This window comes from Epinephelus lanceolatus, chromosome 15, assembly GCF_041903045.1.
Source record: "Epinephelus lanceolatus isolate andai-2023 chromosome 15, ASM4190304v1, whole genome shotgun sequence".
NCBI classification, from domain to species: domain Eukaryota; kingdom Metazoa; phylum Chordata; class Actinopteri; order Perciformes; family Serranidae; genus Epinephelus; species Epinephelus lanceolatus.
The window spans coordinates 25,312,602-25,340,319 of record NC_135748.1 but is presented as its reverse complement, the minus strand read 5'-3'; the positions used below and the strand labels follow the sequence as shown (position 1 = coordinate 25,340,319).

Sequence of the window (27,718 nt, the reverse complement as noted above, 5' to 3'; positions counted from 1 at the left end):
CTATATGAGATGTTATTTTTTGATGTTTTTCCATCTTTCTTCACAAATTTGCACACAGCCCCACCCTCTGCAGCTCCAGCAAGATGCAACCAGTCTGATTTTGAGAGGCAGTCGTCATGGTGAGAGCTGAGCTGAGCAGACAGCCCCGCAGAGGAGCCTCGCTTTTTGATCAGTAGCCACGGCACGCCTAAGGGCCAGGCAGAAGGACCTGAAAAACCAGCTGCCTGAGATTATTACTCTCGGCTCTGGAGCAACAAGTGAGTGAGCGTGGAGCCTCCTCCTCTTCTTCACTCTCCTCCTCCTCCTCTTCACATAAACACTCTGATCCCAAAGAAAGCACATACTCAGAGGCATCTCAGCTCTGTTTTTAAAACTCTTTTGTCCTTTGTTTGTGTCTGTCCCGTCCTGTGTGCACCTGTGGGACTGTCACTGTAGGAGGACCTGGGATTTATTTCCTCACACACTCCTCTGCTCCCTCGTGCCTCCCTCCTCAGACCTGCTGTGACCATCAGCCCTCCACCGGTGGACTATGCCCCCCTCAATCAGCTGAGGGAGGGGGCTCTGCGCTGCTCAGGCTCCCATCTGGAGAAGGCTTGGGCTGAAATCAAAGAGGAGACGGTTCGGTAAGTCTCTGCTTTTGACTCCTTCTATTAGGATTTGTTTTCCTCTTAACTTTGTCTCGTGAAGCTGAGACTAACTTTTCAATGAGTTTCTGTGTGTGTACAACGGGGGCTTTCCCAGATAATATGGCGAAATAGCAGGTGAGTCAGGTGAAAGGGAATAGCTCACATTCCAGGGAGCTCTCAGATTTAGTCTTAGGTCAGTGAAACAACGCAGATATACATATATGGAGATTACACTTCAGTTCCCAGCACTATCTGTCTGTGCATCTCTCATTGACAAGCGGCTGTGTGGTGGAACACCCCTGCTTATCATCTCATCAGTTACCACTATGTTGTAGGAAAATATGACCGCTGCTTGTATAGTCCTGCCGCGTTTATCAAAGCAGGTAGTTTCACAGTAATGTGACAGGCATGATTATCATTTTGGTCTTGTTGTAGTTTATTCCAAACCACCACTTGTAGTTGTTTGACCAGGGGAGTTGTCGGTGTGGTGCTAAGAATAGAAAGCATACCTTTTCTTCTATTGTGTTGCTACGTCTCTTCACTCATTAAATCGGGCTACAGTCATTCCTGTGAAGGCTAATGACTGTGATCGCATACCAGCTGCACCTAACCAGTTTGAGTAAAGCTCATTAGGTTAAAGTTTGGATAACTTTGAAGCGTCTTTTTGGCATTAATTTATTGGCCAACAGTAGTGTGTTTCTGTTTGAGGACTTGACATAGAAGCTTAAAAGACAAAAAGACAAATTAAACCTTTTATAAAGCATAAAAAGCCTAAAGAACATAAAAGGTGAATCAGCGTTTAAAATAAAACCAACAGGCTATTTTATTTATTACTAAGGGTGGGAATATCCAGAGACCAGAGGATCCACGATACAATATTATCACGATACTTAAGTCACGATGCAAAATCATCACGATACTTAAGTCACGATACAATATTATCACGATACTTAAGTCACAATGCAATATTATCATGATACTTATGTCACGATGCAGTATTATTGCGATTTTAAATAATATGTTGCCATATGCTGAGTATTGCAATAAAATATATTGTGATATATAGCGATTAATTACTTTTTTTCAACTGTAAATCACGTCCCTAAAGGAAAACTTTTGTTTTTCTGTTTCTGTTTTATCTAATAAGATAAGTTTTCAGTCTGTTCGTCTCACTTCAGCCATTTTTTGCAGCAGCGAAATGTATCTAGTAGACTGAAAAAGCAATTGATTATAGTGTTCTAGTAGGCTACCTGAAGTTTAATTTGTATCTGTAATATTAATAATTTAGGCTATATAATAAAAAAATCGACACTTGGCACTGTGTGACGATACGATATTGCCACACAAAAATATCATGATACTATGCTGTATCGATTTTTTTTTTTCCACCACTAGCTTTTACCTCCTTCCATATTCCACAATATGATATCCAAGGCTGTAGGTTTTTTTTTTTGAACATTTGGGGGCATTAAACACTTAATTTCCTGCATTCAAGTGAATTTTATGCAAAAAATTTCTGCCTTTTCTACATTAATTTAATTTCTTCAAAATAAAAGTCATCTGCTACTTTAGTTTTTATTTAGGGAGGAAGAAATGCACATATTCTAAATATTAAGGGTCCCTGTGTCCACCCTGAAACCTATGCCCATGATGATATCAACTGATTTTAATAATGAAATAATAAATATATGTACACAATTATAACAACGCTGTAACTAGGTCAACCTAAGAAGTTGAAGTGATTTTCACATCAAAAATAAAATTATCTTCTGTCTGACTCTGTAGATGATAAGCACAGTGCTTCTGTAAGTAGCCTACTTTGTTTTGTTATCATTTTCAACTCCAATAAGCATTGTGTCAAAATATGCTTCAGTAGCCAGACTAAGAAAGCATACTAGACATACCAGTGAGCAAAGTTTCAGATCACATCTTTATTGATTTGAGCTCAGGGTTCCCACAGTCGTGAAAGAGTTTTGAAAAAGTTTTGATTGTTTCAGCTATTATTTAAAATATGTTGATAAAAATCCTAAAACATGTCTGTATTACTGATTTTAAGTCTAGAAATGTGCTGCATGATTGTTGAAAGATGATTACTATGACATGACGCACACTGGTCACGCTTCAAATGACTTGTCGTTAGAGAGATGTCCAGGCTATTTTAAACTACTTGAAGTCATGTAAATGGGGTCAAATATTATAGAAAAGTTATGGAAAAGTTTTGAAAAGTCACCAGTACAAATGTGTGGGAACCCTGTTAGCAGTTTTCAGGATGCTAACTCTAAATAAAAAGTATTATTGTGAGCAGCAGACATCCTCTTTATTTATTTTTTTAAAGATATTTTAGGGCATGTTTTGCCTTTAATTGACAGTACAGTGAAGTGTGAAAGGGGGAAAGAGAGAGAGAGGGAGAGACATGCAGCAAAGGGCCACAGGCTGGACTTGAACCCGGGCCGCTGCGGCAACAGCCTTGTCCATGGGGTGCCTGCTCTACCACTAAGCCACCGACGCCCCAACATCCTCTTTATTACATGTTAATTGTAAAATGGGGGTTTGAATCAGGGCACACTGACACACACTGAGGTGTCAGTGTTTAATTCATAAAATTTATTACAATGGGAACAGCAACTCAAAAGGAAACCCAGCTAAGATGGCGTTTGTAATCTAATTAAGTCATATTATGAGGTTGTAATGCTCGTGGGAACTCAGAATACCCTAAATGGGACTTCAAAACCCAGATCGTTTGAGCAGGTTTCTGTCATGGTAATATCTATATTAAAGGAGATTAACGTCAGTTCAGAGTGTTCTCATGACACAGTGGTAACAATAGCTAGTCAGTGGCTGACTCATATAGATGTCATTGACTGGCTGATTGATTCTGAAGCACAAATAAGACTCTGAACAAAGTAAATAAACCCAGAAAACCAATTTCAAAGAAAGTAAAACTGAACACTAGACACTGTTTGCTTGTTAACATTCAGCTGGACTCTCAGTGATGTGAATGTGACCTGTAATAAAGTGATTTAGTGTCCACATATATCAGTGAACACCTTCCACTTTATTCCAGCTGTTTGTGCCTCATCAGTCTGTTTCAGACTCTATCAATGGATCAATTTAAAGCCCTTTTTTAAGAAGTGTTGACAGGATTTTTGCTGCCTTTCTATAAATACCCATTTGTCATGGTTTTCGTAACTGCGCGGACAATACCTTGTAAGCTGAGAAGCTGTTGTGCAAACCTACTGTACCCTCATTGACAAAGTAGCTTTCTTTTTCCATCCTAACCCTGCTGTGTGTTTCGTCATAAGAATATTTGGTACTGGTTCATTCCTTAAATCATACTTTCTCTAACCCAGTTTGGTACAGAGATAGTAGCTGATATTTTAGTCAATTGTTCCATCATGATTTGTGGATATTTCAGGGACAATGGAGCCTGTACTGTCACGACTACAGAGCCCAATGGCTCTACAATACTTCCTCTTTATTTTAGATTATTCTTTTGGCATTTCTACTTTTAAGTTTTGACAGTGAGGGCTGTGAGTTCTGGCCATCACCACCCACTCTCACACCATAAGCTGAAAAACAGCCTTGATATATCACCTCTTTACAACATACATCTGTTTTAATTAGACAGTTTTTACATCTCTGATGTCACGTCATGGTTTATGTCAATAGCAGGCGGCTGTGCGCTGTGCCAGGGACCTGTCAGTGCTGTTGCAAATCCCCCTGGGACGAATTGAGGTCGATAAAAGTCATAGTTAAATCCCTCTTTAGCGTGACATCTGGAAAACAAATCGTATGGGACATTTACATCTGACGTGACGCAGGTGACCTCTCTGCTGTGAGCACAGTATGCATGCTCGCTGGACTGATAGCTCCACCTGTGTCTTATTAACCTGCGTCTAATTGACTGCTCAAATATTGACTCCAACCGTCATTTGATGAAGGTCATACTTTGAACGTGTTTATGAATGCGTGTGGACGAGCCTGTGTTTTACACAATGTGCAGAAGGGGAAAAAGTAGAGCTGGTCAACAGCTTTTTTTTTTTTCCTAGTATAAAAAAGAGGAAACTACATTAAATTGTTCCTGTTCTGCATTGAGAGTCAGCACTCAGAAAAAGCAATAAATGATGTGTTTACTAAGGGTGGAAGAGAGGATATTGAATCTTCCGTGGTAGTGAATACCTGCAATTTGTGGAACAACAAACAAACTATTATTGCGGCAGAGAGAAGACAGGCAGCTGCAGGGGAAGATACTGACGTCAAAGTGATCTGATCAGTTGTGGTCACAAATTCCTTTGCCTAAAAACATAAAAACTGTCCTTTAAGTCTTTTGTGCTTTGAGTTATTGATGATATCTTTGGCTTTGTGGTTAGCAGACGCACGCCAGTAGTCAGCACTGTTCATGACAAGAGGAAGATCCTGAATTGTTTGTTTTTTTCAAAGTTGCATTGTGGATTTTTGGCTCAACACCAACTTTTAAAAATGATTCCCGGCTGGCAACCAGGCATCAGATTTTAGTTGCCAAAACTGAAAATGTAGTTACCATTTTAAGCTACCCTATTTTTTTTGAGTAATTATGCACCTATACGTGAGCTTAATATGAAAATGTGACATAAAGGAATGTTAACGATCTTTCAACCACACAAAAATCTTTGTAGCCAGTGTTTTATCTGATACTTAACATTATTAAAATCTCAAGTGGAACTTAATTCGCTTTGCTAACGTCTCTAAACCAATGTAGGTGCAGCATTGTCTGTTTCCGGTTCTGACTATAACGGGAATATTTAAATATCGCTAATGCAACTAATATTAAAAAAGTATTTACGTTGGCTTGCACATTTTCTTTTTACTGCCCCTATTTTGTGTATGTTAAGAAGTAGATGCCACTTATGGTTATCAAAGGCAAGAATTGGCCAGTTTCTCAAAATGGCTGCCAGTGACAACATGGCAACCATCACTGTCAAACTCTGATTTGAACAATTTTGTTCTTACATTGAAACGTATTGACTTCCGTTGTCCTTTACTGGCACTCACATTTGAATTTCCCTTCTGTTTTTGTGACAGTAAAGGATGTATATTCATTGTTTATGGCATTTCCCCTCTGACACTAACCAAGTTGATCAGTTGACCTAGTTCTGTAGCAGCTGATGTGATCCGGTGCTTTGTGGTTTAAGGAATAGCTCGAAATTTTGGGAAACATGCTTGTTAGCTTTCTGGTGGAGAGACAAGCCTCTTTCACTTATAGTTCCCAGTAAATTACTGGGATAACCTTTCAGGCACTGTGACTTTGACTTTTTACACATGCCATGGCAATGCTGGAGTAGACGGGGCAGTCCAACAGATGATGGTAAAGCAAAAGTTATGGATTCCAACTACTTTAAAGCTCAACAAAATAAGACGATGATACAAGGCTGCACGTACGTGTATAGAGCAGAAGACATCTCTTATTATTTTCAGGAACATGGCGGACAAGGAGCCATTTTTGTAGATGGCCAGTATTCTTGTCAGACAGATGACATGGACCCAAAGGCCTATGCTTGACCGTGAAATGGGATCAAGTACAACAGTTTACTTTACTTTACACCGCACCCTTTTTTCACAGTGCAGTCACTGGCTAAGTCGTAATGTCTTAACAAATATCAGGGGCTCGAAAAAGAGAAGCAAGGGGTACAAAGAGAACAAGAAAATGAAAGGAGCAGAGAGCAATGGACACATTTTTGGCCAAATAAAGTGTGACGAAGGTGGGGAGCCAGATAGACGCTGTGGCGGGCTCAGTTTTAAAGCTAGAGTGAATGTGAGCATGTCCTGGATGGGGAGATGACACTGGATTTGGAAATGGCTGAACTGAGGGTGGATGAATGAATGTGAAGAGCAAAACCAGTCAGCAACTCTTTCTGCTCATCTTTTCAACTTAGCTTATGTAAATGCAGCGAGATGACACAATGCAGTGAAAACATTCTGTGTGTCAAAATGTGTTCTCTTTTCACTGCTTGCTTAACAAGCATGTATTAATTAGCTGATGGTCATGTGAAACAGTTTTGGCAATGTGTACCGTTCGTGGCTATTATGGTGTTTGCTATTTAGGCAGCGCCAAGCAAAAGTTGTTTGTATTCCAGGAGGTCCGGTAAAGTCATGAGGTGCTGAGTAATGGTGAGCAGTGCAATTCAGTTTCATTTCAGATCATGTTAACTGTAGGTGTCTCCTTGGCTGAGGGCTCTCCTGATCCTTGCGTGATCTCTAACACACCACCTAAACCTAGCCTGCAGTCAGTTGGCTGTATTGGTGTCTTCTGTCGACACAACCCACGCTGATGGAGTTGACACACCCACCCGCTGCTAAGGGAATCATTAAAGATAATGACCTTTTCTCCCTGTTAAGGTTGAGAAGGAGGTATCAGATATACTGAGAGGCTCAGGAAGAGCTTACCCCCCCTCCAATCACACTTTTTAATGCACAAATAGGATTACATTTCACTATAACTGTACCCTATATGGTTACATGTGACAAATAGAATTGAATGACTGCTGATGAAACGCCGGCACGTGCCAGGGCTGCAGCTGGCAGCGCTAATTAATATCTCTACACACTGTACAAGAGCTGCGATGCCCTCTGCAGAGGCAGCACTGCGGCTATAACATAGCACAAAAACACATCAGACGTGCAGCCCAAACTCCAATTAGCCCTAATGGATCCAATCAAAACTGCCCTTTAAAGGCTGGTGAATTTATCAGCACAAGGGTACAAAGTCCGTCCTCTCTGTACACAAGTGAAGCAGGTGCCCTTTATGGAGTAAATTGATGTCTTGTCACTGTTTTTGTTTGTTTGTTACTCTGAGTTGGTTTGGATTTTATGTTTGAATTACTTCAATTAGCCTGATAGCCAGTCTTTCTATATATTTATATCTAGTGTACATTTATAGTAAACACCTGATTGGGACTACTAATTCACGAAAAAAGGCTGACAATTGTAAACAGAGACAGAAATAAGTATACATCACGTTAATGCCGGAGTACTGTGCAAAGCCCTGCCAGGCAAATTTGTGATTTCAGATTTCTCCACCGTGTTGCCAAAGCACTTTACACCACGACATATGATCGGTCACCCACTTATCAGAAGCTGTCACCTCTGCAAACAGCAAACATGATATATGTCATTGCTAATCTCTATAGTGTGTCAACACTGAGAGAGTTGATTGTGCAATGTTTGCCGTCGAGCAGGAAGCTGGATAAGACGTACAGTACACACGAGTATCGAGTCTCCGTCGTCAGCCCGTAATTAAGATTCGGTTTCTCATCATATCTCGATGAGAAAGTGTCAGAATTCTAGTTTGTGGAATTTTTTTTTTTACAAATCTCAACTCTATTACAGAAAGGTGTTGTACTGTCTTTCTCTGATGAGTGTCATATGTATGTAGTTGTAATTGGTCCTTTCACAATGCTTCCAGGATGTGCACAGCTCGGACGTGGAATGTAAACTTTTACGCTCCATTAATGGTTAAAGCTGTGTACACAGGCCACTGTATTTGTCCATACATTGCATAAACACTGTAAGTTGTCAGACGTCATGCAAAAAAGGAGCCAAGAAACGAATCTCATGACCTCTAAGAGTGAAAGTGACGTGACAGTTTGAGTGTAAAACAAATGTTTTTACTAGTTTAGGTTAAAGGTCAAGTGTGTAGGATTTAAGGGGCTACCTTGGTGGAAATGGAGTATAGTATTCATAACTATGTTTTTATTAGTTTCTGATCAACTTAAAATAAGAATCATTGTGTTTTGTTACCTCAGAATGAGGCGTGAATATCTACATAATGGAGTGGGCCCTCTTCCATAGTGTTCGTCATGTTATGTCTGGACAGAAGCCCAGAATGAACAAATCAAACGCTGGCTCTAGACAGCGCAATTCGCTTTCACACAAGAGATTTGTTTCAGTTTGTTGCAATATGTAACCTCACGGCTAAATACCACAAAATCCTACGCTCTAGACCTTTTTAAATATATAAATAAAAACCTATATTCACATTCTTTTAGAGAATAAGATAAAAGGATAAATACCACTGTGCAGTAAATATGTAGCTGGAGCTAGCAGCTGGTTAGCTAGCTTATTATAAAGACTGGACACAAAGGGAAATGGCTAGCCTTGCTCCATCCAAAGGTAACTCAATCTAGCTACCAGCAGTTTTTAAACTCACTTATTAACATGCTACGGCCTGTGTCCACAAAGCAGGTTTCTCACAGTGTCACTGTCTTTCTCTAATTGTTCCTAATAAGTAGAGAGGATGTGTTGCTGCATGCCGTCACCTAGAGAAAAGGAGCCTTGCTCAGCGCCTTTTTTCTGAGCCCTCCATCTTTTTTTGGTCAAGTGCTTCTAGTTGAAGTGGAAGTGGCAGTGGCACGGGTGCTTTTCTGAAAAATTTTGAGATTTTCTACCAGAAGCACTTGAAGTGGCCGCACAAAAATGGGTGGCATCATTCTGAAAAAAAAAAGCTGGGTACAGCCATTTTTTCTAGGCAGCTGTATGTGGCCACATACGCTCTCTCCATCCCCATCTCACCCAGAATTTGTCGAAATTTTGGTGCTTGGGTAGTGACTTGCGGCGTCAGACAGTGACTAAAAAAGCTGTCCTTTAACGTTGGCATGATACGCAGCTGGTCGCCGTTATATTTAACAGCGCTTGGCTGCATCAGGAAGAAACAGGGTGGGACAAGAATGAAAGTAATGGCAGCAAGAAACGCCGACCTTCATCCGGGAGAGCGGTGTTCGCAAACTGTGAGATTATAAAGCCAAACCCTGTTTGTTTTTCCTAAACCTAACCACGTGTTTTTGTTGTCTAAACCCAACCACGTGAGTTAGTTGTTGGAGGAAAAAAAAACTCAATTTGTGTTGTTTTACTGACGTAGTGCTTTTATTTTGAAATAGAATGTATGTAAACTGTAAATTTCCTGTGAAAACTGAAGTGTATTTTGAAAGAAGACAATGCATGTGACAGGCAGAACTTGACACGGCATCCCAGAACAACCAACAACCAACACACCCAGGGTACCTTTCACATCTTATCTGGACATGGAAAGTCCATGAGTGAGAATGTGTTGCTTTCTCCTCATTGGGAACAATTGAAAAAGCACGCCGGCACTGACAAAAAAACTCAGTGTGGACACGGGCCCTTACCATTTGCCTGGAGCAGTTACCAGGCAACCAGCGGAGACTCCAGGAAGTTACCGCTCCCAGCCAAGAAAAGCAGCAAATTCTCATTTTTATGCGACTGTCATTTAATACATTAATCAGCAAACTTTAAAGGTGCTGGTGGGCAGATTTTGTTACCTTCGGACAGAGCCCTGCTTCAAGTCTTTATGCTAAGCTAAGATAACGAGCTGTAGCGTCATATTTACCGTACTGACATGGAGGTGGTATCGACTTTCTCATCTAACTCTTGTAAGAAAGTGAAAATGTGTATTCTCCAAAATGTCCTCCAACTGTTCCCTGAATGGTGGCAGTGTCTGTGGCAGAAAGTAATTAGGCTACTGTAAGTGTGTGTGTGGGTGTGTGTGTGTGTATGCATGTGAAAGAGAAGTAAAGAGAAAGTGTGTCAGCTAATCTTTCAGCAGCCAGGTGTTCATTAGAAAGCTACTGAACCTCCCACCTTTTCAAGTATAAAACCAGGTTCTTTGTAACAGCAGCAGCTACGTGTGTGTAAAAGTGACGTTTGTCATTTTTATTACCTGTGTTTTGTGTGTGATGCAGTGTAACTGTGTCTATCATTTGTTTTTCTAGTGAATATTGTGGTTTCTTAGTGACTCCAGTTCGTGGTTTTGAGAGTGACAGCAGTCTGGTGTCTGTCAACAACCTCTCATTAAGTCAACCGGTGGTTCATAAACGTAATCATGTTCAGTGGGATCTTCCCAGGCAGCGAGGTAAATATAGAAGTAAGGGTTTTGCATACTTTGTTGTGAATTTGAATGTAATCACAGAGCAGTTAATCTAACTAAGAGAATAGAGACAGTGTGTGTGTGTGTGTGTGTGTGTGTCAGGAGCCGCTCTTCCATGTGCCAGGGTTTCCAGCTTTTTATAGCTGATGCAAATTTCGTCCGCTTGAAGCACCTGCTCTGATTGTGCTGCTGTGCTTCACACCCAGCTGACACAATGCGACGTCACTCATGTCTTCATTGTAACACTGTTTTCATGCTATGCCTCTTCTTTCATCTGTCTACTATAATTAAAACGTTTTGCTCCAAAATGAGACGCCCAACACGGTCTTACAGCCTGACTTGTCTCTGACAGTTTAACGAAATAATGATACGTTAACACACGTGGATGAATTTATTCACTCAAGCACAAAAAGACGGTTGCGCAAACACAAAGAAAGATGCTTTTGTGCAACAAATCAGGCGATATACAGTACAGGCCAAAAGTTTGGACACACCTTCTCATTCAATGCATTTTCTTTATTTTCATGACTATTTACATTGTAGATTCTCACTGAAGGCATCAAAACTATGAATGAACACATGTGGAGTTATGTACTTAACAAAAAAAGGTGAAATAACTGAAAACATGTTTTATATTCTAGTTTCTTCAAAATAGCCACCCTTTGCTCTGATTACTGCTTTGCACACTCTTGGCATTCTATCGATGAGCTTCAAGAGGTAGTCACCTGAAATGGTTTCCACTTCACAGGTGTGCCTTATCAGGCTTAATTAGTGGAATTTCTTGCTTTATCAATGGGGTTGGGACCATCAGTTGTGTTGTGCAGAAGTCAGGTTAATACACAGCCGACAGCCCTATTGGACAACTGTTAAAATTCATATTATGGCAAGAACCAATCAGCTAACTAAAGAAAAACGAGTGGCCATCATTACTTTAAGAAATGAAGGTCAGTCAGTCCGGAAAATTGCAAAAACTTTAAATGTGTCCCTAAGTGGAGTCGCAAAAACCATCAAGCGCTACAATGAAACTGGCACACATGAGGACCGACCCAGGAAAGGAAGACCAAGAGTCACCTCTGCTTCTGAGGATAAGTTCATCCGAGTCACCAGCCTCAGAAATGGCAAGTTAACAGCAGCTCAGATCAGAGACCAGATGAATGCCATACAGAGTTCTAGCAGCAGACCCATCTCTAGAACAACTGTTAAGAGGAGACTGCGCAAATCAGGCCTTCATGGTCAAATAGCTGCTAGGAAACCACTGCTAAGGAGAGGCAACAAGCAGAAGAGATTTGTTTGGGCCAAGAAACACAAGGAATGGACATTAGACCAGTGGAAATCTGTGCTTTGGTCTGATGAGTCCAAATTTGAGATCTTTGGTTCCAACCGCCGTGTCTTTGTGAGACGCAGAAAAGGTGAACGGATGGATTCCACATGCCTGGTTCCCACTGTGAAGCATGGAGGAGGAGGTGTGATGGTGTGGGGGTGTTTTGCTGGTGACACTGTTGGGGATTTATTCAAAATTGAAGGCACACTGAACCAGCATGGCTACCACAGCATCCTGCAGCGACATGCCATCCCATCCGGTTTGCATTTAGTTGGACGATCATTTATTTTTCAACAGGACAATGACCCCAAACACACCTCCAGGCTGTGTAAGGGCTATTTGACCAAGAAGGAGAGTGATGGAGTGCTGCGGCAGATGACCTGGCCTCCACAGTCACCGGACCTGAACCCAATCGAGATGGTTTGGGGTGAGCTGGACCGCAGAGTGAAGGCAAAGGGGCCAACAAGTGCTAAACACCTCTGGGAACTCCTTCAAGACTGTTGGAAAACCATTTCAGGTGACTACCTCTTGAAGCTCATGGAGAGAATGCCAAGAGTGTGCAAAGCAGTAATCAGAGCAAAGGGTGGCTATTTTGAAGAAACTAGAATATAAAACATGTTTTCACTTATTTCACCTTTTTTTGTTAAGTACATAACTCCACATGTGTTCATTCATAGTTTTGATGCCTTCAGTGAGAATCTACAATGTAAATAGTCATGAAAATAAAGAAAACGCATTGAATGAGAAGGTGTGTCCAAACTTTTGGCCTGTACTGTAGTTCAAGGTGATGGTGTAAATAATAATGACCATGTCTCAGAGTCACGCGTTAATGACTCACTGACCTCATCATCTGCCTGAAATGACAGTGAGGAACTCCCATGATGATGCTCAGGCGATTAGTGTAGCAGAAGTGGAAACTGAAGTAGGAGTGACATTTATAAAACAAAGCCTCAGTGGAAATTACAATTAACCTACATGTAATCATAGGTTCTTCTTCGTCTACTTTATGGAACTTATAAACAAATTGATTGCAGGTTTCCATCCCGACTCGGGGAAGTATCTGTCACAGGGACAGCCCTGACCTACAGCTGTGTGCGGACTGTTTAGGAATCCTAAGTGACAGAGGAGCTGCGCGTGTTACGTCACAGATGCAGCAGAGTAGATTAGATGGAGATTACAGTGTGTTAAGATCAATGAAAACATAATGAAGCTGCCCTGACAGTCTGCCTGAAGCTATGTAATATCTGAGAATATGCGTTGTTGATGATATTGTGTGATCAAACGAGTCACGATTCGGTGAGTGCAAATCACATGAAAGCATCTTTATATTAAGACAAATTCATTGTGATAATTATGGGTATAATTTGAAGAGTGTGACTGAATTTAAGATATATGTAAAGAAAGTGCCAAGGCACAGGATCAGGGTTATATGTGGATCTACAGGAGGACATTCATAAAGAATACGGCTGGTCTTAATGGCCAACAAGTCCCTTGAAAAGACCAAATCAATTGTGTGTTCATCTTGCAATATTTTCCAGCATTCAGCACTTAGTCCATCTGCTCATCCTGAAGGTGAAGAAAAGGCTCAGTCATTTCCTAAAACAGCTGGCCACTGTAGTTCATAACGAACATTACCCAAACAGAGGTAAATAGTGCACGTGTTGGGGACTACTTTCAGCCATGTTTCATACTCTATGGCTGCAGGATGGTGCGTGTGGGACTGACTCAAACTTAAACTTCAGTGCCCATGTTCATCATAAGGAAAGAACATGTCGCCCAGTGCAAACATGCGGCTCACTGATGTGTTTTTAATTGTTTTTTGACAATAGTTGAGCAGTATTCATTTTGTCAGCTAATTTTCCTAGTTAGTTTTTCATCCTGTTTTTTCGACCACCTCATCTTAATAAAAGAAAACCGTTAATATACTAATATATAGTGAATTAAAATAGTTGACATTTTAATCTTTCTTTAGACATCATATTATATTGAACATTTGAGTCAATCTAGTCCAGCCAATACAAAATCACTGTCATTTTCGTCAAACGTGTTTCACATGGGATTTTATCTCATCTAAACACCTGGTTGAATGATGAAGAATGCAGCTCTGTAGAAAGTGTCTGGTCTAAGGTTTTTGATGCTATCAATACAAAGAATACACCCACACAGCCCTGTTGTTGTCATTGTTAACTTTAGCTTAAGTAAGAAGGTTACGTCAGCTTCTCCTGACTGGACTCTCAGAGTGCTGAGGGGATGACGTTCTTTTTGTAGGCCAGCCTGGATGTTGGTTTAGCCCAGGTTTCGGCCCCGTTTTGGATTGTTGCAGAAACTAAGCTCTGTGGCAAAGAACAGCTGATGATACTCAGATGTTTCCTTCAGCAAAATGATCTTCACAAATAAACACTTCTTGGGGTTTTTATTTGAGGCCTGTATGCAGTCACCAGAAGTAAAAGCTAAAGTTAGGCTATCGACAAATTACACCACAGTCACATGACTTCAACGTGACCACCACACCAAGGCTGTGAAGCTGTGTTCAGAGTGATGATGTTCTACAGGCTCATTTAGCCATTTGTTAGCAACCACTTTTTATTTATACAAAAGCTTCAGAATTCTTGAGCGGGGCATTTACTGACACATTTTTTGTTGTCAAACAAATCCTGAAAATCTCTTTAGCTTGTGTTAACCACAGACCTTATTTTACACATCCAACAAAACCCCATTGACTTTGAGACGAAAAACCTGGGAGTGCAAAAATGCTAACTTATTTCCAGGTTTAAGGACTCATGCCTGCACAACTCTATTGTGCACTGCTGGTGTAGTCCTAACATGGTGCATTCAGCACAGGAAACAGAGATGCTGCTTATAAAAAATTAGGTACACCTTGCTAGTACCAGGTTGAACCCCTTTTGCCTTCAGAACTGCCTTAATTCTTGGTGGCATAGATTCAACAAAGTGCTGGAAACATTCCTCAGAGATTTTGGTCCAGACTGACATGATAGCATCACACAGTCCATGATGTGACTCTCCCGTTCCACCACATCCCAAAGGTGCTCTATTGGATTGAGATCTGGTGACTGTGGAGACCATTGGAGTACAGTGAACTCATTGTCATGTTCAAGAAACCAGTGTGAGATGATTTGAGCTTTGTGACATGGTGCGTTATCCTGCTGGAAGTAGCCATCAGAAGATGGGTACACTGTGGTCATAAAGGGATGGACACGGTCAGCAACAATACTCAGGCAGGCTGTGGTGTTTAAACCATGCTCAGTTGGTACTAAGGGGCCCAAAGTGTGCCAAGAAAATATCCCCCACACCATTACACCACCACCACCAGCCTGAACCGTTGATACAAGGCAGGATGGATCCATGCTTTCATGTTGTTTACACCAAATTCTGACCCTACCATCTGAATGTCGCAGCAGAAATTGAGACTCATCAGACCAGGCAACGTTTCTCCCATCTTCTATTGTCCAGTTTTGGTGAGCTTGTGTGAACTGTAGCCTCAGTTTCCTGTTGTTAGCTGACAGGAGTGGCACCTGGTGTGGTCTTCTGCTGCTGTAGCCCATCTGCTTCAAGGTTGGACATGTTGTTGGTTCAGAGATGGTCTTCTGCAGACCTTGGTTGTAACAAGTGGTTATGGCACTGGGGAACGTATTAGGCCTCGGCTGTGCAGACAATACTAGTCAGTAGAATCAGTTCATTGTTGGTTTTGGTCTTTTCAAGTGAGTTGTGACACTGTAACATACTTGTCCCACATGTCTGAATATTGTTTCTGGGTCTGTTCCGTCTTGCATCAGTCTGTCTGATAATACACATCTAAAACCGTAGATGTTTTCATAAAGCTTAAGCAGACATGACAGTGATATATGAACCCGCTGTGTCACCCTAAAGCCAGCTGATAAGAGCAAACACAATCACGTCTTTCCAATCTGTTTCATGTCAGTCGTACAGATGGAGGTTTGGTGACAAAGTGTACGGCATGTGCTGTGTTCGAAAAGATCTTAATGGCCAACACATCATGAGCTCTGCGGTTGTAAAGTCAGCACTGATTGTACTTTCATACATAATGTTCTGGTGAGGAACCTCATTCCTGTGGTTTATAAAACACCCATTCATTTGTGCACTCCCTCTACTGTGCCACCTGTCTGCTGTTTATAAAAATATATCATACGGATATTTTAATCTTTGAATCCCATTCTTTGTTCTATTAATGTCTCCACACTTCATCTGTAGTAAGACTGCAGCAGACTGGAAGAATATTGCCCTCACACACGTAGCGGTGTTTAGTCGTTGTTTTGGAGAACATTCATTGACTAAAGTGTTTGTTTGTTTGTTTGTTTGTTGCAGGATATTGCTGAAGATGCAATCTACAACTGTCTCACCTGTGACCAACACGACAGTACCTTCAAACACAACCGCCGTCACAAAGACAAAAGAACAAATACTCATCCAGAGTAAGGATCTGTGTGTGTGTGTGTGTGTGTGCATGCATTGCCTCCTTTTCCTTGTAAATTAGATATTGATAAAACACACCCTTCTATTTGTTGTGGACACCATCAGATCTCAGATGTCCCCTATGGCAAAGATTAAAGTAAATTGAAAAACTCTACGATAAGACAAGCCTCATAAATAACAACCTGTTGCGTCACGCAGCCCTAATCTAGACGCCTCGTATGGGAGTGGCACCCAAGCATTTAATAGGAAATATTTGCCGTGTTCTGTTTGCCTGTGAGCAATGCCGTTGCTAAGATACCACACACTACTTGTGGAGAACACACACAGAATAACGTCGCACGGCGCGGAGCAGAGGGAATGTGTCAGATGTGAAATGCAAATTTTTAGAGGTAGACACAGTGACAGGAAAACAAGCTTTCAACATGTTAATCGCTCTCTGTCTCTCAGGTTCTGGGGCAATGATCGCTGTCATCGTCATAGGTCTCATCATCATTCTCGCCATTCTCCTCATCATCCTGAAGACGTACAACAGGTAGGGCCGCATTCCTGTGTGACAGGACGAATTCTGCATAGTGAATGCTACCAAAGAAACAGTCGTGCTATTTTTATCCTCTGCTGCTGTTTCTAATCTTTTCATCAGGCTAATAAAAACAGTCATGTATATCAACCATAGACTGTAAAAATAATCAACATATTCTTACAGTTCACAACCTTTTGAGCTTGTGACCCTTTAAGCAGTGCAGCACTCACACTCACTCACTCACTCACTCCTACTCACAGTTACGTGTCACAGGTCCCCTCCTGAATGATGTTCCCTTAGATTATTTGAACCTTTTTAGAGGCCTGAGGAGGTAAAAATATCTGACATTGCACAATATCTAAAATATTTCCCTCTGAAATACAAGTCCAGTCAGTGCGTGGTTTGACCCAGGGGAAATTGCAATAGTAATCATTCAAGGTTTTCTGTGATCCTTAGAGACACCCAAAATATACTTAGTGGATCGAGGTAAATTCAGGGGTCAAATTTAGGGCATTTGTGTCACAGCATCACACTAAGAAGTGCTTATCTCTGCTTCTGAACGTGCCTGAATGTATATGTGCACTTTGGGGGTAAACTCACATCAAAATGACCCCTTTTGAATCCTAAGTAAGGCTGGACAATACAGCAAAGAAATGACTGAAGCCTGGGTAAATTTTAGAAAATAGTTTATTTAACATAAAAGAGAATAACTGTTACACATAACTGTGCAAACATGGCTGCGTTTAAAATAATATACTGAGTAACCTCTAAATGTAAACATTTAACTTTCCAACATGCTTTAACTACCTCAACAAAGCAATAATCAGTGTGCCTTGTGACATGTGAAAATAATGGTGTGGTTATGGTATGGTACCTTTTCAGGTGATGTAACTGGTGGACACTTAGAATTCATAGTATCTTAGTTACATCGTTAACTCTCAATTTCAAGTCAAGTAATTGCTTGTTTTTGTCATATTTGCTGAGCTGGTCACTATATTGTGAGTGATTGCCAACTTGGAAATATGTTCAAAGGCGAACTCTCTTTATGTTAACACAGTGCCATTTGCTATATATGCCCTTGAAAAATCTGTATATTACAAATAAAATATAAATAACTATTCAAGTTGTTTAATTATTAATTATTAATTCTTATTTTCTTTGGTATTTGTTGTCACGTACAGATGTTCAGTGATTATTGTTGGGTAATAGGCATGTTGATGTTATCCAGTGTCAAGTTGAAGACTCAACGGCGCGCACATCCAAAAATGCTAAATATTGGGTGCTGGACAATATAATATGAGGATAACATCCTCATAGCAGCAGTAGCTCAGTCCATAGGGACTTGGGTTGGGAACTGGGGGGTCTCCTGTTCGAGTCCCCGTCCAGACCAAATATGGAGCGTGGACTGGTGGCTGGAGAGGTGCCAGTTCACCTCCTGGGCACTGCTGAGGTGCCCTTGAGCAAGGCACCGAACCCCCAAACCGCTCGGGGCACCTGACCAAGGCAGCCCCCTCACTCTGACATCTCTCCACTTTGTGCATGTATAGGTCCTGTTTGTGTCTTTCGGACCTGTGTGTTAATGACAACGGATTAATAAAGTATATAAAACTAAAAAAAAAAAAAAAAAAAAAAAAAAAAAAAATTAAGCCACAGCCATATGATGGGGGTTTAGGAGAGATCCACAGGAGTAAAATGCAACGTCTCACCAAAGGGAATTAAAGGCTAATATTTCTGACTGTGAGGGGTTAATCGGGAGTTGTTCAAATGATACCCCAAGTATAGCAATAAAAGGATCCATTTTTATCTGGACCCCGAACCCTATTTTAACATGTTTTTATGTCGGAGTGACTAATGGGAACAACCATTTTTGAAACTGGTTCAGTATTTCAGCTGGCAGCCCAGATACAGGCTGCAATGTAACCACTAGGGGGAGTTTTGCCACTGACAGGCTCAGATTGTTTTAAGTGTCTGACATCGTTGTGGAAAGGATCCCTACAGAGATAGAGTGTTTCATTTTCGTTTCATTTGTTCTGAGTTTATTATTTACTATTTTTTATTAGATATCTATTATTGTATTCATCTACCTTTCCTCCGTAATTCTCTATTGTTGTTATTTATCTATCCCTAATAAAAAAAAGAAGTAAAAGTTAGCCTTTAAAGTTATTCAAAAGAAACAACTCAAGAAGGGAAAAATGACTTTGGATAAACTTCTCATGACCAATAGACATATTGAACTTGATGTGAGAGTTCAGGGGCACAAAAGCCGAAAAGGTCACGACTCAGAAGTGAAGTGTGCGTTATTTTATTGACAGTTTAGACTATAAAATACAGATTGTTCTCACTCTTATTTATCTTCTATCGCCATTTTGTATGACTACTGTGTCTGTTAAAGGGCTATCAGTAAAACAGATGAGAAGGTCAGAGGGATTATCTGCCATATTTTCATGTAACTGTTGATCACACCTCATGGAGAAACAGTCTGAACATCATGTGCCAGTTTGCTAAATGATAGCCCACTCCGTGTTACGTGAGTGAAGTAACAACTTTGTTTTGTTTCTAGGCGGACACATGCAGCCAGAGTCCTGGGAGCCAGCGGAGGCTCCAAACCTCGGCCGAAGATGTCCCAATCCACAGTCCAGAGCAGCATGCCGCTGAGCACCATGGGAGTCAACTCCGTGTCGGGCAGCATCTCCAATTCAAACCCGGCCTCGGAGAACGGCTTCCAGCTGCCCAGAGCGGAGCTCACCAGCTCGGAGGCAAACCTCATAGAGCAGTCCAGCACCACCAGCGACTCCACAGCCATCACCATACACTCTGCTCCATCAGTAGAAAACACATAGCGACAAGACTGTGGTGTAGTCTCACAACAACAGGCACTGACTGATGTGTCGTCTTCATGCGCAACCACACACTGCGTGCTGACTGAATCCTGTGGAAACTCAATCTGTGACGTCAGTGTTGTCGATGTCCACCAACCGAGCCACTGCTGGTGACCATGACCGTCACAGGACGTCCTCCTTTGGTGTGCAAAAATATACATGAACAAAATGGTAAAGCAGACACAATGGATCGCATGAAGGATGTTTCACGACGGGAGACTTTTCAGGAGAGGAATTGATTCTTGGCTACAGTCAGTGTTCAGAGTATAGACGCCACAAGGTTCTTACTGATTGTACTTTTTGCAGATCACTAATACAATGAAGAAAGTGTGTAGTAAAGACTGTAACGGTTTGACGATGTTGCTCTATGTGTGTACATTTCTGTATGTAAGAGGACCACATAGGGTCAGGAGTAAATGTAGGATTAGTATGAATGTCCACGGAGACAAAGACAGTATAAGAGAAGCTAACAGACAGAAAATGTGTAGATATTGCAAATTTATTTTAATACAGCAACAATATAACTTACTAAATATGCTTAATATAACATTATACTGTCTTTGTCTTCTGATCACACATTAATTTTTAAGTATGAAATGTATTTTTTTTTCTACCTTGTATAACGAAGAGACCACAGAGATATTCTGTGACGCATCTGTGTGTCAGTGTAACACACTGATGTGAATTCTTTCTAGTGTGACGCCAAAGGATTTTGCACTTTATTTTTGTCGCTCCCGGTATTTTATTGTTTGTGGTTCTTGTAATAAAATGAGAAGAAAATTAAATTTAATATTTCTAATTGTGGCTGATTGTTTTGTTTCATTTGTACAAAGGACAAAACAATATGGCAATCATATGAAACCTCAAAGAAAAGAAAAGAAAAGAGAGTGTTAAATGTTGCGAGATCCTCAGTGGAAGAAAGTACATTTACTCAAATACTATACTAAAGTACAACTCTGAGCTATGTGTACTTGAATATTTCCATTCTATGCTACTTTCTACTTCCACTCCAGTACATCTCAGAGACATATCGCACCTTTCACTCCACTACATTTTTTCTGACAGCTTTAGTTGCCTGTTTCCTTTCACATCAAGGATTTAAAAACTAATTATAGACAGTGGTGAAAGAAGTGACCTATTAGAGTATTACTTGAGTAAAAATCTTGGTTTGGGAACCTCAGAATTGCATGTCTGCTTTTTCGCATATGATGTGGTTCCAAATCTGAGGCCATGGTTTCTGCCGGAAAACGGTGGATTGCCCCCTCCAGGTTGGGAGTGAGTTACTGCCTCGAAGGAAAGAGTTCAAGTATCTTGGAGTCTTGTTCATGAGTGAGGGTAGAATGGAGCGTGAGATGGATTGGCAGTTTGCTGTAGCTTCTGCATTGAAGCGGGTGCTTCGCCAGACCGTCATGGTGAAGAGGGAGCTGAGCTGGAAGGCGAAGCTTTTGATTTACTGGTCCATCTATGTCCCAACCCTCACCTATCATGAGCTCTGGGTAGTGACCGAAAGAATGAGGTTGCTGACACAAGCTGCCGAAATGAGGTTCCTTAGAGATAGGGTAAGGAGCTCGGACATCCGGAGGGAGCTTGGAGTAGAACTGCTGCTCCTTTGTGTCCAAAGGGGTTAGTTGAAGTGGTTCAGGAATCTGATCAGAATGCCTCCTGGGTGCCTCCCATTGGAAGTGTTCCAGGCACGTCCCACTGGTAGGAGACCCTGGGGAAGACCCAGAACTCGCTGGCCATGTGGCCTGGGAACACCTTGGGGTCCTCCAGGAGGAGCTGTAAAGCGTTGCTGGGGAGAGGGACGTCTGGAGTGCTTTACTCTGCCTGCTGCCCCCGCGACCCGGCCCTGGATAAGCGCATGAAAATGGATGGATAAAAGTCTTTAAGTATCTGATATCTACTGTACTTAGGTATCAAAAGTAATTTTATGATATTAAATGTACTTAAGTTTTTAAAGTAGAAGTACAAGTAAATGCTGTTGACAATAAAGCAAGAGGTCAGAATTTTGAGAATTAGGAAGTTTATTTCTTCATAACATGTACAACACCTTAAAAATGGACAGGGTCTTTTTCAGAACCTTTCAAGAGCAAAATCCAGTTTCTTCATTCGTCCATCTATCCCTTCCTCCCTTCCCCTATTTGTAGTAAATAACAAAAATGCTTCGGGAAAATGTGTTGGAGTAAAACTGTACCTTTTATTTAGGAAATTTAGAGGAGTAAAAGTGAAAGTTGACAGAAATATAACAACTAAAGTACAGATACTCCCAAAAACACTTTAGTACTGTAACTTGGTATAATTACTTCATCATATTACACCACTAATTATAGATTAATCTTTATAGAACTACCAAATTGTATGAAAAGTAGTTGCATTTTACTTAAGCACACAGCAATGCATATTTTAGATAACCCAATAATATGATATTACACTGACAGCCTGCTTTTTACACACACACACACACACACACACACACAAAACAGTGATGGTCCTCCACATGGTGTTGAGTTGTTGTTAGTTATAGCGCCCTCTGCTGTCACCTTCTGTTACTACTACACTGACAAATCCCAAAGCTGTATTCAAGATGACAAAAAATTGTTGCAAAATATTGCAGTTAACGAACAAGACCGTATTGTGGTGCTTCTCAATTCATGTGTGGTGCCGAGGAAACTTACATCACTAAATAGGTTTGATACTGTTTATTAATGCGGCCATTTAAATAACGTTCATCAACAACGGAGCTGAAGAGCAGTCTTGAACGCGACTTGACAGTGACTGTTTATGTTACGATGGTGACCGTAGGTGAGTGGCTAACAAGCTAACAAGCTAATTTACCCTCTAAAATCATGTCATTTTCCGAGTGTTGTTTATATGTTGTGACCGACTGTATACCCGAATATAATTCTAAGTATCCGCTTCCCTTTTTAGCCGTAAAGAAAACAGAACTAGCCTAAATATAGCTGACATGTTAGCGCTAATGCTAAGGAAGTAAGCTAGCTAAATATGAACACCGGTGTTTGTAGCTCAGGTGCTAACTGCACTGTTTAACAGTCTTTATCAGGCCGTGGCTCGCTCATTGTTAAACACATGAGCTGTTTAGCAATAGTAGTAGCATATCTAAGCGTAGACATGAAGTGACAGGGTGATGGTGTGTGCTTGTGCTGTGTTGCAGTGGAGCTGCTGAGCCTCCTGTTGGTGTCAGTGCTGTGGGGCTGCACCAACCCTTTCCTCAAGAGAGGCGCAGAGGGGATAGAAAATGTGCAACACAGCAACAGAGTCTCACAAGTGCTGGCTGAGGTCAAGTTTCTGTTTCTAAACCTCAAGGTAATCCCCGGGATACGTTCTTTGTTTGCAAATGTGCACGTTTCCATGTAACTTTTGCCTTGAAGTTTTATTGCACCTTCTTCCTTGTGTTGCTCCACAGTACCTGGTCCCATTTCTCCTGAACCAGAGTGGCTGTTTGGTGTACTATTACACACTTTCCACCACAGGTGAGGCACACACTTTCAAACTAACACCTTCACACACTCTTTGAGGGTGGCGTTCATAGATGAGAATGACCTTTTCACCTTGATATGTCATAAAGAGCACAGGTGTGGCTGATAACAGTAATGATAGCTCAGTGGTTCCAATACATAAGTAGTCCCAGTGAGTCTGGAAGCGGCTACCATGAATGTAATACGTTCATCATAATTCAGTCATCACGCAGTCATTGATGTTATTAATTACACCTGTGCTTTTCCTGCTACAGACAGACAGAGATGCATTTTTAGAAAGTCCCATCTTGCTGAGATAAACTAAGAAACATGTTCATAAACTAGTACTAACACGTCACCTTTACCTGCTGCATAACTCCCTAAAACTGTGGTTTCCAACTGGTAGAGTCACAGCAAGTGATTCGTGAACATGTTACACACTTTCTTTTGAAGTACAGTGAATTTCTGGGACAAGCTTTTATTTTGAAGTGCTGTTTTATGCTGTAGAGTGAGTGAGTAAGGGACAGCTGTTTAACAGAGACAGCAAACTAGCTCGACAACAAGTATGACGTTGAATATATTAAACCTTGTGGACCTTGAACTAATAACTAAGGACAAATTTGGACCCTGGACCAGTTGGGATCCACTGCTTTAAAATATATCATTAATGTTAAAGTCAGAGGGAACCATTCTGCATCACACCTCTTTATGTGCATGACATTATTTGTCATAGCGGGTAAGCACAAGCATTACTAGTGACATTAACAAAGGCTCAGTTCTTTGATATTGTCCCACTGAGCCATGACTGTGTGACAGTGAGTCAGCATACACGATACCAATACCTGAAACTAAAGCAGCTAAATGGAACTCAGCCAGCATTATTTCATTATTTACACCTCTGCTTTTCCTGCTACGTCATGCCAAAATGTCTCGCTGAAAAAGACCTATGGTTGAAGTAAACTGTTCAGACTTAAGCTGTGTGTTTGACAGCTAAATGTAATCGAGTTAAGTAAAGGAGGGCTGTAGCAAATACATCAGAGCTTTGAAGCTACGTTCATTACATTGACGTTTGAAATCTAAATCGAAATTTGAAGGCCGTGCAGCTTTTCTCTGTGTTTTCTTCGATATTTCCAATAACTACAGAGGGTTGTAAAGACTAAAAGTCCAAATTTATTTGAGAAAAGGCAATTACTTCCCACAACAAAATCACAACATGCATTTATCTAACGAAATATTCTGCTACAACATTTTCATTGCAAAAAAACTGTTCCCTCCTGCTTGCCGTACACAAAGGGAGGCACTCACCTGTGTTTATGGGGCATAAATCATATTTATTCTTAAAAGAAAGTTAATTTCACAAAGTCTTTTGTGAGAATTTTGTTTGTGAATTTTTTATTTCTTTCTCTTGGGGTGATGACATCATCAAATACGATGACCAGCATTTGAAGCTTCATTTAAAAACCTCAATAGAAGCTTTAAATCTAAAAAAAAGAGACATTCTGTACAACCCCACTCCTCTAGGAAAATAAATTGAGCACATGTCACGAAAGGTGAAATACTGCAGGACTGCAACTAATAGTCCTTTTTTATTATTGATTAATCTGCAGGTTATGACTCTTTTAATCCTTTAAGTGTCAGAAAATAGTGAAAATTTGTGTTTTTAAAGTGCTTTTTAGTCCAAACAACAGCATAAAACCCAAAGATTATCAATTTACTATAATGTAAGACAAGAAAAAGCGGCAAATCTTTACATTGAGGATCTGGCGCATGCAAATATTTACCATTTTTGCCTGAAATATAACTTGAATGATAAATTAATTATCAAAATAACTCTGTTGATCGACTAATCGACCAGTTGTTTGAGCTCTACACTGACCCCACACCACCATGTAAGACATGATCCTGCTTGTGGGAACATGTGCAGCTTTTCATAGAGATTCATCATTTAGGATTTGGTGCTACACTCCCTGGATTTTCACCACACTTTGGGTCAGAGCATAGCTGTTTTTGGCCGTGACCACCTGGCAGAGTGACCCCTGACACATCATCAGTTGTGCACCTCACCCTCCGTTGAGGCAGGCCCACCACAGGCTGATCAGGCCTGGGTGTGTGTCAGAAGGTTGGCTCCTCCGTGGTCACCTAGGGGCCCAGACGGGATCCTTTCTCTTCAGCCATAGCCAGTGACTGCACCTCTCAGCCGCACTGGCCAGATCGTTGACCACCTTCCTCTGGGCCTGCCCATTAATCCCGATTCCCTTTAGGAGCCTAGTGGTGGATCTAGTGACAAAGCCTCTGCAGCCCACATCGATCGGTCGCACCTCAGCTCTCCAGCCTCTTGTCGTCACTTCAGTTACCAGGTCAGCGTAGGGCAATCTCTTGCATTCAAACGCCTCCTCCATGGCATTCTCCCAAGGGACGGTTAGTTCTATGAGGAAAGCGCGCTGACAGGACTTCGACCAGAGGGTTTGCATGTTCATTTGGCAGCAAAATATTGTATCAAATTTTCACCACTTCTCTTATCCAGAGTTATCGCTTGCTGTTCCTGTGGCCAACTCTCTCACCTTCCTCTGGACCCTGCTCACTGGCAAGTTTCTGGGTGAGGAGTTCGGAGGCAAACGTAAGTCACTGTTTTTCATACACTAGCTTGCTTCTCAGCACCAGGGCAGCTGCACAAGGACAAATGTGAGATACTGAAAGCTTTAGGATCAGACGATTGTTGTGCAGAACACGTTTCAGGGACTGATTCAGCAGTGTTACATAAGCAAGACACAAGTCATTTTTGCTCGACATTACTTGACTGGAACGCCACGTCTGTGTTGAGCATTTAAATCCCTCCTCTGCGTTCCTCCTCTCCTTGAAAAATACTGTACTGGTTGTGTTGTGTCTTTTTTAAGATGTGCTTTTTTTAAACCTCCATTTTCTCTCACACCTTCCCCCACACTCCTCACTCTGTGCAGAGGCTGTCGCAGGAATGTTCCTCACCATGGCTGGCATCACTCTGTGTGTTATAAGCTCCATTGATGGCAAAGACACTGGGACGCAGAATATGACCCAGACTGCACAGAAATGAAGAATGAAACAAATTCTCCTGTACCTCCAAGTGATTCCTTAGCAGGGGAGGAAGGAAGGACCAGAGGGGGCAATTTAGATTCAGACAGCGGCTCCTTAGAGCAATGTTTGTGGTGGGAGAATTGTGCCTAAATGAACGCGAGCTTCAAAAGGCCTGTCCACAAACTCTTACACCAAGTTGAAGGGGAAGTGGGTTCATCTAGGGTTCACCTCAAGGCTGGACTAGATTTATGGCGCTTGAATAGAACTTGGTGGTTGTTAACTTTTTCTTTTAAGCGTCCTGCTGCCCCACCATGTGACTGGCATCTGCATAAAGGCTATAGAGACCACATACAAATAAGGCTGGCGTTTGAAATGGACCGGCTAGATCTAACCTCCTGGTTTTACAGGGACATTTTACTGCGGCTGCCTTCTGTCTACTGTGGTGTGTTTGGGGAAGAGCAGAACAGAGGAGAGGAGAGGACAAATGGCTGTTTAGCTCGAGGATAAAGCTGTTTTTCATTTACTTGTTTTCCCCGCTGCCTTGTACAGATGATGTATTACTGAGGTAGATATACCACTGCTACTTTCTTAAATAGGAGCTTTAGTATTTTTTCAACCTGGACTTTATTTTGCCATGTTTGACAAATGTGAACAACAATTTTTTAATAGTCCAGTATTGAGAGTGAGGGCTGCAGCTGACAGCGGCCAAACAGGCTGCAATCTAATGTTAATGGACAACTATATACCGTCAATGTATGTTCACTCAAAGTGCTTGTTTTTGCCACTGACTGGCTCAAATTGTTATTTTAAGCGCCTGACAACATTATGGAAAGGATCCCTACAGAGGCTGACCTTTCTTCTAAAATCTTCTAAGATCCTTTTTGTTTAACCCTTTTAGACACTTTTCACGAGCATTTAAACCATTGAAACCTGAGCAAATTAGTTTGGTCTCGTTCAAAAACATGCTAAAAAGGCGATGAGCAGCTTGGCAAGAAGTGTCCTGCAAGTTGCAAGAAAACAGTTAAACATGACAAGAAAAATAAACTCAAAAGTAAAGAAAGAGAGCGGGAACATTTTGAGAAAATGATCATGAATCTCGGAAAAAATGCCCCAGAAATTGTTGTTCCCATTAGTTAGACACAAAAACATGGAAAATAGGGTCCAGGTTAAAAAAAAAAAAAGAAGAAGTGTGAAGTCTGACCAGATCCGCACAGATTTCATAAATAACATTAATGTACATAGTAATATATATTTTTATTGTCACAGTATTTAATTAACACAAAACACTGTACAGATGACTTTTTATTTTTGCATCTATTCGGCTGATATCAATAAACTGTTGGCAAAGCATGACTCCTTGTGTCACGATCTCTGTCACAAATCACATTTTAAAATGTCCCAAAAATATTGTTTCTTATGTACATATTGTATATGGAGTAAATTGCATCATTAAACATCTACACATAATCTGCAT

At 41.1% G+C, this 27,718-nt stretch overlaps 2 protein-coding genes across 3 annotated transcripts; both read left to right on the top strand.

Moving 5' to 3' along the window:
- The first annotated feature begins 100 nt into the window (after positions 1-100).
- On the top strand, positions 101-20,516 carry ncmap (non-compact myelin associated protein). 2 transcript variants are annotated; one of them, XM_033642291.2, is made up of 5 exons: positions 101-257; positions 436-623; positions 16,211-16,317; positions 16,766-16,850; positions 19,399-20,516. In XM_033642291.2, exons 3-5 carry the CDS (start codon positions 16,224-16,226, stop codon positions 19,676-19,678), a joined length of 459 nt encoding a protein of 152 aa, XP_033498182.1. In that variant the 5' UTR covers positions 101-257; positions 436-623; positions 16,211-16,223; the 3' UTR covers positions 19,679-20,516. The 2 variants fall into 2 exon arrangements, with proteins under 2 accessions (XP_033498182.1, XP_033498181.1); XM_033642290.2 differs by lacking the exon at positions 101-257 and having other exon boundaries at positions 304-623.
- Positions 20,517-22,309: 1,793 nt separating this feature from the next.
- tmem234 (transmembrane protein 234) lies at positions 22,310-27,597 on the top strand. The gene is made up of 5 exons (XM_033642022.2): positions 22,310-22,519; positions 22,890-23,041; positions 23,142-23,208; positions 25,718-25,810; positions 26,151-27,597. Exons 1-5 carry the CDS (start codon positions 22,507-22,509, stop codon positions 26,261-26,263), a joined length of 438 nt encoding a protein of 145 aa, XP_033497913.1. The 5' UTR covers positions 22,310-22,506; the 3' UTR covers positions 26,264-27,597.
- The last annotated feature ends 121 nt before the right edge of the window (positions 27,598-27,718 follow it).